Source organism: Salmo salar, chromosome 10 (assembly GCF_965601325.2).
Source record: "Salmo salar chromosome 10, fSalSal1, whole genome shotgun sequence".
In the NCBI taxonomy this organism is placed as follows: Eukaryota; Metazoa; Chordata; class Actinopteri; order Salmoniformes; family Salmonidae; genus Salmo; species Salmo salar.
Window position 1 is genome coordinate 31280237 of NC_138300.1, and position 14192 is coordinate 31294428.

The following is a 14192-nucleotide window of genomic DNA, read 5'->3' on the forward strand; positions in this document are numbered from 1 at the left end:
TAAATTAACACTAGAAGCTTATTACCTAAACTTGATCAATTGAAAGTGTGGATTCACAGCTCCAATCCAGATGTGTTGGTCAATAGTGAGACGTGGTTAAGAAAGTGTTTTGAACAGTGATGTTAACCTTTCTGTTATAACCTTTTTCGGCAAGACAGATATTCCTAAGGTGGTGGAGTGGCAATCTTTACCAAGGAACACCTTCAGTGCTCGGTTGTCTCCACCAAGTCTGTCCCCAAACAATTTGATTTTCTGGTTTTAAGCATTAAACTTTCAAATAGCTCTTTGTTGACTGTTGCTGGGTGTTATCGTACACCATCAGCACCGGCCTGTACCCTACCTGCCCTGAGCTCTTTCCTGGCCCCTTACACAAAGTCTGAATTTGTCCTGCTAGGTTACCTAAACTGGGACATGCTTAAACCACCTGACCGAGTCCTAAAGCAATGGGACTCCCTAAATCTTTCTCAGATTATTACCAATCCCATAAAGGTATGACTCCAAACACCCAGAAAAGGCTACTCTTGTTGATGTTCACAAATAATCCTGATAGGTATCGGTCTGGTGTTTTCTGTAATGACCTTAGTGATCACTGTTTTACAGCCTGTGTTCATAATGGCTCCTCAGTGAAACGACTTGTCCTGATTTGTCATAGACGCTTGCTAAAAAACTTTAATGAGCAAGCCTTCCTCCATGACCTGTTCTCTATAAATTGGTATAGAATGGCTTTGTTGAAGTCTATAGTATTCTCTCTGGAATGCAATCTGGTTTCTGCTCAGGTTAGAGATGTGTCACTGCAACCTTAAAGGTCCTAAATGATGTCAACTTTGCTCTTGATTCTAAGCAATGTTGTGCTGCTATTTTTATTGACTTGGCCAAAGCTTTTGATATGGTAGACCATTCCAATCTTGTGGGCCAGCTAAGGAGTATTGGTGTCTCTGAGGGGTCTTTTTGCTGGTTTGCAACTACCTCTCTTAAAGAGTGCAGTCTATAAAGTCAGAACATCTGTTGTCTCAGCCACTGCCTGTCACCAAGGGAATAACCCAAGGCTCAATCCTAGGCCCCACGCTCTTCTCAATTTACATCAACAACATAGCTCAGGCAGTAGGAAGCACTCTCATCCATTTATATGCAGATGATTGTCTTGTACTCAGCTGGCCCCTCCCTGGATTTTGTGTTAAACGCTCTACAAACAAAGCTTTCTTAGTGTCCAACAACCTTTCTCTGCCCTTAACCTTGTTCTGAACATCTCCAAAAGGTAATGTGGTTTGGTAAGAAGAATACCCCTCTCCCCACCAGTGTGATTACTACCTCTGAGGGTTTAGAGCTTGAGGTAGTCAACTCATACAAGTACTTGGGAGTATGGCTAGACGGTGCACTGACCTTCTCTCAGCACATATCAAAACTACAGGCTAAGGTTAAATCTAGACTTGGTTTCCTCTATCGTTATCGCTTCTCTTTCACCCCAGCTGCCAAATTAACCCTGATTCAGATGATCATCCTACCCATGCAAGATTATGGAGATGTAATTTATAGATTGGCAGGTAAGGATGCTCTCGAGCGTCTAGATGTTCTTTACCATTCGGCGATCAGATTTGCCACAAATGCTCTTTATAGAACACATCACTGCACTCTACTCCTCCATAAACTGGTCATCTCTGCATACCCGTCGCAAGACCCACTGGTTGATGCTTATTTAAAACCCTCTTAGGGGGAGTAAGGCCTATCTGAAATACCTACTGCAGCCCTCATCCGCATACAACACCCTTTCTGCCAGTCACATTCTGTTAAAGGTCCACAAAGCACACACATCCCTGGAACGCTCCTCTTTTCTGTTCGCTGGAGCTAGCGACTGGAACGAGCTGCAAAAAACACTCAAACTCGACAGTTATCTCCATCTCTTCATTCAAAGACACTGACAGTTGTGGCTGCTTCGTGTGATGTATTGTTGTCTCTACATTCTTGCCTTTGTGTTGTCTGTGCCCAATAATGTTTGTAGCATGTTTTGTGCTGCTACCATGTTGTGCTGCTACCATGTTGTCATGTGGTGTTGCTACCATGCTGTGTTTTCATGTGTTGCTGCTATGCTATGTTGTCTTAGGTCTCTCTTTATGTAGTGTTGTGGTGTTTCTCTTGTCGCGAGGTGTGTTTCTGCCTATCTATTTAATCCCAGCACATCGTCCCTGCAGGAGGCCTTTTGTCTTTTGGTAGGCAATCATTGTAAATAAGAATTCGTTCTTAACTGACTTGATTAGTTAAATAAAATGCAATGATTATGACTTCATGCCGACTGAGAAGCACAGCAAGGTGTTTACATGACTAACGCCATAATCAGTTTAATATCAAATTATTAGTATGCATGTACTGTTGCCCCAGTGAGTCAACTTTTGCACCATTGCCATCTAGAGGATACACCATATAAGGAAAGGCTTATTGTCCATACACACCCCTTCTCAGAACAGTCAGGATCTAGAAGACTTTGGTAATACAAAGACAGGCAATTCCATGCGCTTACCGGTACTTGGGACTATCCTGACAGTGTGCACTACACCAGAGCATGTAGTGATCAGGAGCAAGTAAAAATAATGTAATATAGGGGACTGGTTAACTGTATTGCACTTAAACTTTGTGGGAATGGCAGTGGAGATGAGTGGAGTAAAACTGAAAAGATGCCATGCTCTCTGATTCGCAGTGTCCTGGCAACAGAATGGGTCAGGGGGCATGGCCTAAGTCTTCAAAGACATTCGATCGTTCCGCACACAAATGGAAACCCCTCTTTGTCCTTGGAGTTCAGCAGGAAAAATAATCCTTGGCAGCGAGTGTCCTCTATGGGTGCGTGTGTGTGTTCAGGCCTCTGGGTCCTTTACAGTACTATGCTCTGTGGGTTGAATACCTTTGTTAGGTAACACACACACACACACAAAATGGTAGTTATAACACTTGATCAGGTTCACATGTCAATTATTAACTAGAGTTCCTCTCATGCCACACTGAAAGCTACTTTCCCAGTTAGTATTTTCCTGGACTTATATACAGTATATAATAACTCAATTTCAAATGGTTATTCCCTATTCTCCATCTGGTTCCAGAAAAAAGTATTACCAGTCAGTGAGTTCTAAACTGTTACATCTCACACTAAAAACAGAGCCAAACTCAAGTTTACTGTAGCCTTCTATGGCTCTGAAGTCCCCCTTTACATTAGTGGATTACTGCCATCTGCTGGTAAAACAGTAAAGCATTGGAGGGTTTCAGCAGTGTGTCAGCAACAGCTCTAGATCAGTGGTTTCCTATCTTTTAGGGTGCTCGGACCCAACTAAAGCTTCTGGTCTTTGTGACTCAAGTACTTACCAAATTCATGTTTCCATGCATAACTCAGTAGTGTGCTGTGACCCAGGAGGACCCACTAGCAGGGGTGGGCAATTCCAGTCCTCGAGGGCCTGCTTGGTGTCACAGTTTAGTTCCAGCTAACACACCTGACTCCAATAATCACCTAATCAGTTTAGAATGCAATTTGATTAATCAGCTGTGTTTGCTAGGGATGGCGAAAAAGTGTGACACCAATCAGGCCCTCGAGGACTGGAGTTGCCCACCTCTGCAGGGACCCAACCCATCATTTAGGCACCAGTGCTCTACAGGAATAATAGCCCACAGACTATACACTACAATAGGACTTTGGCCTGTGGGTGGACGGTGTGTTCAATCTTATCTAGCCTCTATCAAAAACACTTAATGGACTGTCCGTTATTTTCCAAGGCCTCGGTACTCCAGCTGATAATCATTACAGGAGGTAATTCAGAGTAAAGGACTGGGCCTGTTTGTATACTGGTCAAATTGATCCTTCCTTGAGGTCATCAATGATCTGTAGGAGATTACATAAGTGAGCAAGTGAAAGCAAAGTTACTATTCAGTTACCGGAAAGAAGGATGCCTTCCCCAAGTATTGAAGCAGACAAACAAAGTTGGGATGGACCACAATCATATGCTGCATAAAGCTTAGTTCAATTTTATTTATTTTTAGTGTTTTCACTGCATCACAGAGTGTACACAGACGTTTCAGCTTTTTTCCAGTGTGTAAGTACAAGTCTTAATTCAAAACAGCATTTGTAGTGAACACAGGTGAGCACCAGGTGCTTCTAATCAGGGTTGCCACTCATCTGCCAATCAGGGATGTGGCTTCTCTGGTCTACAAGTTAGTCACAAAGAAATACTGAATTATAGGTTATAGGAGCAGTCATGAAGGGCAATTGAGAGCATCAGGCGTAAACCATTCATGAATAAATTGCCTTAGGTGTCTGCTCACTTGTATACATTACATCAATTCATGAGATTGCTTGATTTCCTTTGTGGTAAGCTCATGGCTTCTCTTTGGTGTCATTTAACTAAGTATTGAAGCAGACCTGTATTTTACCCAGTTCAACATGGCTTTCCAACTTCTCCACCAAAACAAATACATCCCACAGTGGTCGTTACAAACGTGTTTATTGGGGTAGTAAGGCACTGTACAATGATACGGACATTAAAGCCCTGCTCCACAGAAGACATGACTATGAATGGATGCGTAGTCGAGATGTAAGTATCAGTGAGATACTTTGATTAGCGCATATAAAACATACAAGATTGTCAACTATGAAAAGTCACAAAATAACTGGATTAATAGCAGTGGATACACTCGCAGTGGGCCCATCTGTGCCTCAGCCCTAACCCCCCCGAAGTTTAGGGCTGCGTGTAGCGCAGGTATCTCTTCCCAGAAGGCAGCTCTTTGGTGGTGGCGCCATTGGGGAACAGTTCAGCGGCCTCGGCACCAGAGAGAGGGAATAACCATACACAGAAGGAGAAATATGAAGTAAAAACCCAAGATGGCACCTGTGAAGTTCACTTCAAAAAAATGTGTCATACCTTTTCAAGTTGTCCAATATCGAAATGAGAATGAGTGTTTATCTTCCAGTCGACAGGTGTGGCCACCTTGAGAGCAGTGAGCTCCAGAGAGTCGATGACACTGAGCAGCTCGTCAAAGTTCCTCCCAGTGGTGGCCGGGTACATGGACAGCTTCATCTTATCTGGACCAACCACAAACACCTGGGGGAGGGTCACAAACACCAATTGGATCTTAATTTTCTTACGCAAAAATATGTTGCCCTTTACGTCTCATGGACGTGTGTGACCTCACTTACACAGAGTGCAATGAGGGGCATGCCATCCTTGTCAATCTCATCAGGGTCCAGCTTAACAGAGCTCCCTCATCAGCGATAATGGGGAAGGGCAGGGGAGAGCACCCACTCACTGTTAAATGCCATCACATCCTACAGACAGAGAGGTTAGAGTTCAGGGGTCAGCAATGATGGGGAAGGGCAGGGGACCGTGTCACCTTTAGTGGCTCCGATTTCGATCATTTAAATCTTTAGACTTCACCACTGCTAGTAGAGTAAAAGCGTCCGTTCTTTGCTCAGTAACTCCCTGATGTAATCATGGTGTCAACTACAAACAGACTATCTGTAGTATAATCTACAGACCTGAGAACTAGTCTGAAATGTAAGCTATAGAACCTGACACTCCGATCGGAGTCCAATGTCTTCAAAGTAACACAGCGCTTTCAGACACAGCAACATTAGGGTGACTGGGTTAGAGCAGGTTGTGGCCAGAGTGCATGTTTTTATTTTCAAGTGTAAAATGGTGGAGAAAGTTCCTGTGTTCACAGCAGCAGAATGGCTGTACATCAGGTGAAATTAATACTGCTCCTCATTGTGGGAAGGAAGGCTGCCATTAGTCACACGGTTACAGAAATGTGTGTGTAGGGAGAGGGGGTTGGGGCAAGTGGTTTCACAGGACAGATTTTCATTACCTAGTTAACTTTTAATCCCAAAAACTTGTTGCGAACTTTGGAAGACGGGGGTGGTGTTGCTGTAACCTAGCAACCTAACCATATGGCCCATAACCAATACCCCAGTGTAAGATTTGATAACTTGCCAGGCCAGAGGAACTCTTTCCCTGTTGGATCTGAGAGGCTTTGGCGGGAGGTGAAATGTTTAGGACCTTGCAGATAGAAATGTAATGAATAGAGCTAGCATTATTCCCTGTTGTACATGACAGACAAACATGTTCTACACAATATATTTTTGTAAAGAAATGGCCATCTGTGAATGCAGTTGAGCCAGAGTAACAGCTGTGCAGACTAAACCAGTCTCGGGGGGAGTACACAGGGTGTGTGCATGTAATATTGATTTAGACATGGCTGACAGTGTTACAATATGGTAGTAAATCTGTGAGAGAGGCTGTCCATATTGTAGTTAGGCAATGTGCTCTACATTTTAACCACTTAGGCAATGGATTCAGAGAGACAGGTAGAGAAACCTTGCTCCAGGCAAGATGGTCGGCCACGCTGTCGATGGACAGCGCGATCATCTTAACGTTGCATTTCTTAAACTCGTCGCTGATCTTGGCAGCAGAGGCCAGCTGTTTACACTGGGGTAAAGTCCTGGGGGTGGGAGAACAGGACTCCCCATCTGGAGGAGAGAAGCCATCAGTAGGTCTCAAGACAGACTAGAGGAAATACCAGTCCAAATGCTCTTCAGCCAGAGAGCAACAAGTGGGTAGGGGTGGGAACAGACTCAGGCCTAAATCATTACAGTGTTTGTGTTTCACTTTAGCCGTTAACACGTCAGACTACGTAAGGGAAGGTGGATGGAAAGACTGAACATTTGGTGACCAGTCTCTGGAATATGTGGTTGACCAATGATGCAACAGTGTGTGGAGTGTGAAGAAAATAACAGGAAAACTTGTGGTACTGGTAACAGATGCTTCGTAGAGCCACACCTTTTTAGTATCATATTACATCAAAACAATAGACTGGGTCATGGGCTATTAAAGCAAGCTCTCTAAACATTGCTCTCCTCCCATCCCTTCACCACTCATTGTGTCATACTGGGACAGAATGGAGGTTGGAAAAATTGTTCAAAGTACTGTAACAGGTGGTCTTTGGTAGGACAATACAGGTCAAGACAGTAATTGTGAGGTTTTTACTGAAGTACTACAATTTGCACATCATTCTGTATTCAGTGTTGGGGAGTAGTGAACGGCAAGTAGTTTAACTAGTAATTTAATTACTAGTTGAGGTAACTTGGTAGTCGAATTAAATCTTGGTAGTGTTTTCAGTAGTTGATTGCTTTTTTGCCATGTAGCAGTGTAGCTAACTACACGCTACTTTTTTGGCAACAGACCTGCCCAATTCTCACTGCGTTCAAAATAGGCTAAATTACACATTGACTCCAAACGCTAAAAAGAAAAGTGTTCTTGAGGGGTTCTTTGTCAGGGGTGAATGTGATGTGTAACCACTTTCACCAAATGTTTATTTGCATATCAGGAAGGGTTCTTTACTGCTGAGATGGTAGTAAAGAACCATCCTGTCCTTTACTTCACATTTTCCTTTATTCAATGAAATGCTGCACTTAAAAAGTTCCTGTAATTTTACAGTACACTATAGGCTACTGGTTGCAATCAAAGTACGGTAAACAACAAGTTAATGCATTTTGTGTATTTGTGCCAACCATTGGTGGAAGTGTTGTACCAGTTTAAGTGGTTGATGGTTGTCAAAGCTTGAGCACTTATTTTAACACTCATTTCTGCCATCTTTATAAGAGCATATGACAAAGAGCTGCACTGATAAGAGGTTAGTGTGCATTTCACAGTAACTTAACTTCTCTAGGGCCAGTGGGACGATTTCGTCCCACCTACGTAACAGCCAGTGGAATCCCGTGGCGCGTTATTCAAATACCTTAGAAATGCTATTATTCAATTTCTCAAACATATGACTATTTTACACCATTTTAAAGACTCTCGTTAATCTAACCACACTGTCCGATTTCAAAAAGGCTTTACAACAAAAGCAAAACATTAGATTATGTCAGCAGAGTACCCAGACAGAAATAATCAGACACCCATTTTTCAAGCTAGCATATAATGTCACAAAAACCCAGAAGACAGCTAAATGCAGCACTAACCTTTGATGATCTCCATCAGATGACACTCCTAGGACATTATGTTATACAATACATGCATGTTTTGTTCAATCAAGTTCATATTTATATCAAAAACCAGCTTTTTAAATTAGCATGTGACGTTCAGAACTAGCAAACTTCCGGTGAATTTACAAAATTTTTTACTAAATTACTCACGATAAACATTCACAAAAAGCATAACAATTATTTTAAGAATTATAGATACAGAACTCCTCTATGCACTCGATATGTCCGATTTTAAAATAGCTTTTCGGTGAAAGCACATTTTGCAATATTCTAAGTAGATAGCCCGGCATCACAGGGCTAGCTATTTAGACACCCAGCAAGTTTAGCCTTCACCAAACTCCAATTTACTATTAGAAAAGTTTGATTACCTTTGGTGTTCTTCGTCAGAATGCACTCCCAGGACTTCTACTTCAATAACAAATGTTGGTTTGGTCCCAAATAATCCATAGTTATATCCAAACAGCGGCGTTTTGTTTGTGCGTTCAAGACACTATCCGAAAGGGTAAAGAAGGGTGACGAGCACGGCGCATTTCGTGACAAAAAAATTCTAAATATTCCATTACCGTACTTCGAAGCATGTCAACCGCTGTTTAAAATCAATTTTTATGCTATTTTTCTCGTAAAAAAAGCGATAATATTCCGACCGGGAATCTGCGTTTAGGTAAAAAGACGAAAGAAAATAAAGCACGGGGTCGACTCGCGCCTAAGCCCATTGTCCTCTGATCGGCCACTTGCCAAAAGCGCAAATGTGTTTCAGCCTGGGGCTGCCTCGATATCATTCAGCTTTTTCCCGGGCTCTGAGAGCCTATGGGAGCCGTAGGAAGTGTCACGTTACAGCAAAGATCCTCAGTCTTCAATAAACAGAGACAAGAAGAACAAGATCTTGTCAGAGAGGGCACTTCCTGTAAGGAATCTTCTCAGGTTTTTGCCTGCCATATGAGTTCTGTTATACACAGACACCATTCAAACAGTTTTAGAAACTTTAGGGTGTTTTCTATCCAAAGCCAATAATTATATGCATATTCTAGTTACTGGGCAGGAGTAGTAACCAGATTAAATCTGGTAAGTTTTTTATCCGGCCGTGTCAATATTGCCCCCTACACCCAACAGGTTAATGGCAGTTAGTTGCCTGGAAGTTGCTGTGAATTTTGTGCTACCTAACTGGCAACTAGCTGTCAATCCAGCCACCTAACAGGTGTGGCATATCAAGAAGCTGATTAAACAGTATGATCATTACACAGGTGCACCTTGTGCTGGGGGCAATAAGAGACCACTCTAAAATGTGCAGTTGTCACAACACAATGCCACAGATGTCTTCAGTTTTGAAGCGTGCAATTGGCTAATGACAGCAGGAATGTCCACCAGAGGTGTTGCCAGATAATTTCTCTACCATAAGCCACCTCTGTCGTTTTAGAGAATTTGGCAGCATGTCCAACTGGCTTCACAACCGTAGACCATGTGTATGGCGTCGTGTGGGTGAACGGTTTGCTGATGTCAACGTTGTGAACATAGTGCCCCATGGTGGCAGTGGAATTATGGTATGGGCAGGCATAAGATACGGACAATGAACACAAATTGCATTTTATCAAAGGCAATTTGAATGCACAAAAATACAGTGACGAGATCCTGAGGCCCATTTTTTTTTTTTTTTTAAAGGCATCTGTGACCAGATGCATATCTGTATTCCCAGTCATGTGAAATCCATACAGTCGGGTCTAATGAATTTATTTCAATTGACTGATTTCCTCATGAACTGTAATTCAGTAAAATCCTTAGAATTCTTTCATTTGTTCAGTATACACATCTACCTTGTACTCCTGCACAGCAACTAGATACTGGTACCCTGAGTATGCAGCGAAATTATTGATACACATTGTGTATTTATTACTTTTATATTTTATTTCTCTGCATTGTTGGGAAGGGCCGTAAGTAGGCATTATACAGTTAGTCTACTTCTGTTCTTTACAAAGCATGTGACAAATACAATTGGACCTCTCCAACTTTACAAGAATATAATCAATATGCCTTGACCATATGACGATTTACAATCTAATAGAGCTTAAAGTGTCATGGTCGAGGCATATTGATCATATTCTTGTAAAGATGGAGATGTCTGTCTGTGACAAAAACATTTTAAAAAAGCAGAGCATCTCTTTAACACCACAGTCAACCAAACAGGTCCTGCAAGCTCTGGTTTTTATTACATCTTGCCTATTGCCCGGTTATATGTTGAGGAGCTGCAAAAAGGACCTAGGAAAGTGGCATTTGGCACAGAACAGGGCAGCACGTCATTGTAAATACAAGGGTTGATATCAACAAGACACATGCCCACTCAATAAAGTATTGAGAAAATTCCACAGTCTGTATAATCAAATAACATACAGTTCTGACAGACATACATACCCCACAAGAACGCACCCAGTGTTCTTGTCACAAGTCCAAAACAAATTCAAGGCAATGCACAGTATTGTATAGAGCCATGATTACATGGAACACACTTCCATATCATATTACCCAATAAAATAGCAAAATCTGCTTTAAAAAAAAAAAATTTAAAAAAAATAAAGTATAACACGTCACAACGCCTCTCCCCTGCATGAGCAGCACCATTGAGGCCGTCGCCATTTTAAAGTGTCAATTTACTTCACGATTGAAGTTGGAAGTCCCACCCAGTTGAACACAAAAAAAAAAAAAATGGTGGAAGCCCTCAATGGCTTGATGCAGAGAAGAGTTACTTTACTGATAAGGGTCATTTTTGTTAATGATTTTAAAAGCTTTGGAAATCATTTAAGGAACTAGGCAATAGTAGTACTACCAAAAACAAACTAAACAGTATTGGTCTAGTCTCTTTCTTTTGCAAAGGTAGCAACAGCCAAAGTAGCCAGTATGCTAGCAGAGCTTAAATGCTCCAAAGCTACAGGCCTGCAAAGTTTCTTAGAGATTCTGCTGAGCAAATTGCCCCTTGTATTAAGCATATCGTCAATCTCTCTTGAACATGGCACCTTTCCCAGGGACATGAAACAATCAAAAGTTATACCTCTGTATAAGAAGGGGATAAAGTCTGACCCTGGAGCGGCAGTTAGCCTAGTGGTTAGAGTGTTGGACCGAAAGGTTGCAAGATCAAATCCCCGAGCTGACAAGGTAAAAAAAATAAAAAATACAATTCTGTTGTTCTGCCCCTGAACAAGGCAGAGGCCTAGGAACCCACTGTTCCTAGGCTGTCATTGAAAATAAGAATGTTCTTAAATGACTTGCCTAGTTAAATAAATAAAAAATATAGGCCTGTGTCAGTGCTGTTTATGATATATTCCTTCCTGCCTCTATGCGCTCTCCTGCTCTCACCTTTCCCCTTCGTTTGTGGACTTCAATGACCACCACATCAGCTTTATGTGACCATGCAAAGAATTATTATTTTTTTTTTTTTACTTTCCAAGCCAAACCACTACACAGACTACATCGTTGTCCCCATATTAGCTAATGTAATGTCCTAGTCAGCATAGCTAATAGAACTAATGCATTAGTCATTGTAAATAATGTTCTCAACAGACTTGCCTAGTTAAATAAAAAAAAATGTGTAAACTCACCACAATCAGTAACGTTACAGTGTATAGTCAGTAAGTAGTTAGACCGGCGGCCCCGGTGGCAATAATTTAATAAAACCAAAAGCTTACTTTGACTCAGAAGAGTTCAAGTGTTGTGTTGGATAGTCATTGCCAGCTAGCTAACATAGTATCCCTCTGTTTGAGCCAGGTGTTTGAGTAACTAAACTAGCCAGCTGCATTTGCTAAGTAAGTGAAACTGAAAAAGATTAAAATCTCGTGTCACCTTCATTTTTTAAGAAATGAAGTTGTTGAAAACTGTTGTCTTTCTCTTTGAGTCAACTACTCAGCACATTTTATGCACTGCAGTGCCAGATAGCTGTAGCTTATGCTTTCAGTACTGTAGACCTACATTGCAAAACAGTATATTTCAATAAATTATTTAGTGACGTGAATATATTTAGTCTAGTTTTTCAATGTTTTAACATTTTTCATTTTAAGAAATTCAGTGAGGATGGTCCTCCCCTTCCTCTGAGGAGCCTCCACTGGCCTGTATCTATCCTCAGTATAACAAAGAGCCTGTAAAGAGTTGTACATGAGCAAATTTATGAATGTCAACAAAGTCTAATGTGTGATTTTCTGTCAGGTTTGTCTACTTTACTTGAGTGACTTCATCAGGAAAGAGATTAAGGGAAATATCTGGAATGGTACTGCTTGACCTACAGAAGGTTTACCACTGTCCAAACTGGAAAGGGAAAGGGGGATAGCAAGTGGTAGAGGTTAACGGTTCACTGGCTAAGGCAAAACCAATGAGTTGTGGCGTTCCGCAGGGGAGCGTGCTTGCTCTTCTGTTTTTACTGTATAAAAAAATAAAAAATAATAATAAAATTTTTTTTTTTTAAAGTGGGTTCTTGCCATCTTTTCCTTTATGCAGATGACTCTACACTCTGGTGTCTCAAAAGTAAAACTATGTTGGAGAGCATACTTAGCACAGAGCTTACTAACATTAGCAAATGGCTCTGAGCTAATACGCCATCGCTGCACTTAGGTAAACCGGAGGCAATTATTTTGGGGTTCAGACCTAAATTGTGTAGGTCCTCTGAAAGCAGAGTGGAGTTAGGAGGTGAGGACTACTAAAACCTCTTAGCTACCTTGTATGCATCCTTTATGGAAACTTGGGAGGTGTGCGCATGGCCACTAAAGTGCTAGGGAAGGTTAATGCCAGGACTAAGTTTTTGGCTTGAAAGTCCAAGCTGCTTGATAAGAACTCCATGAGAGTGCTAGCCACTGGCCTAATTCAATGCCATTTTGACTACTCTAGTACTTCCTGGTTTGGGGGTTTATCTAAGCTTCTGAAGGGGAAGCTCAAGCTAGCCCAGAATAAGCTGATCAGGGTAGTATTGAAGGTGAGTCTATGTACTCAGACAGGAGCAGTTTTCAGGAACTCAACTGGCTGCCTGTTGAGGGTGTCTCAGATTAGACTGGGTTAGGTTTACAGGAGTATTTATGGTTCTGCACCGAGATATAAGTGATTACTTTCCCCATGCTAAAGACACACACAATCACAGCACCTGATCAGGTGTTGCTAATGTGTGCTTATACAGGTTCAGGAGTAATTCTGGGAAGGTACTTTCTTGTATACTGGAGCCTCAGAGTGGAATGAGTTGCCTCTGCCCACAAAAACGACATCCTCTCTGCGAAGCTTTAAAAATAAAGTAAAAAAATTGCCCATATGAGTGTACCCTACGATGTAACTGCAATGATGATAGATGTTCTTTGTTTTTATGTTTTATTATCTCGCCGTCATACTGTGTTCAATCTTGCGTAGCCATCTTGTTTCAAGAGGACCACAATGGAAAAAAAGTCCCAGACTTTGTCTTATCCTTGATGATTTTGCTTAAGCTTTTTCAAGTTGTGTGCTTGTTTATTTTATTTATTAAATGGTCAAATTAATAAACTAAACAAAAGAAAAATACTTTGGATGGTCACCTGGCTTGGAGACAAGTGAATAGAAGCACTGAGACACACCCCTAAACAATGGCAGCCTTGTCTGGTCAGTCACACTCAGTGCAGGCTGGTTTAACACACTGGTGCTATTGTGTTCCTCGAAACATTTTTACCTATAAATGAAGGAGGGGGCAGCTGGATATAGCTGTGCGCACACACGCTCAGGTCACAACGACTGAATTTAAATGGGATGTTTTTGCAGAAAGAATTACAATGTATAGGGCTAGCCTAGAAAAAAAACACGCCTCTAATTTTACATGGGGCGGCAGGTAGCATAACGGTTAAGAGCAGTGGGCCAGTAACTGAAAGGTTGCTGGTTTGAATCCCTGCGCCGACTAAGTGAAAAATCTGTCGATGTGCCCTTGAGCAAAGCACTTATCCCTAACTGCTTCTGTAAGTCGCTCTGGATAATACTGTTTGCTAAATGACTAAACATTTACAGCCAGCGTATCCCACTGCTGGCTGGCCTCTGAAGCTAAGCAGGGTTGTAAAGTCCGGGTAGCCATTTGATTACCTGTTCAGGAGTCTCTTGGCTTGGGGGTAAAAACTGTTGAGAAGCCTTTTTGTCCTAGACTTGGCACACCGGTACTGCTTGCCATGGCTAGGTAACCTAAAGTAGCAGACATAAAACA

General features: G+C 41.7%; 1 protein-coding gene across 1 annotated transcript; it reads right to left on the bottom strand.

Moving 5' to 3' along the window:
• Window positions 1–3983: 3983 nt before the first annotated feature.
• On the bottom strand, window positions 3984–6820 carry LOC106613478 (peroxiredoxin-6). Its single transcript, XM_082956594.1, is given in 8 exon segments — window positions 3984–4790; window positions 4893–5072; window positions 5168–5232; window positions 5235–5277; window positions 5279–5296; window positions 6345–6453; window positions 6455–6496; window positions 6807–6820. Coding segments are annotated over 8 exon segments (552 nt in total). The 3' UTR covers window positions 3984–4709.
• Between the last annotated feature and the right edge of the window lie 7372 nt (window positions 6821–14192).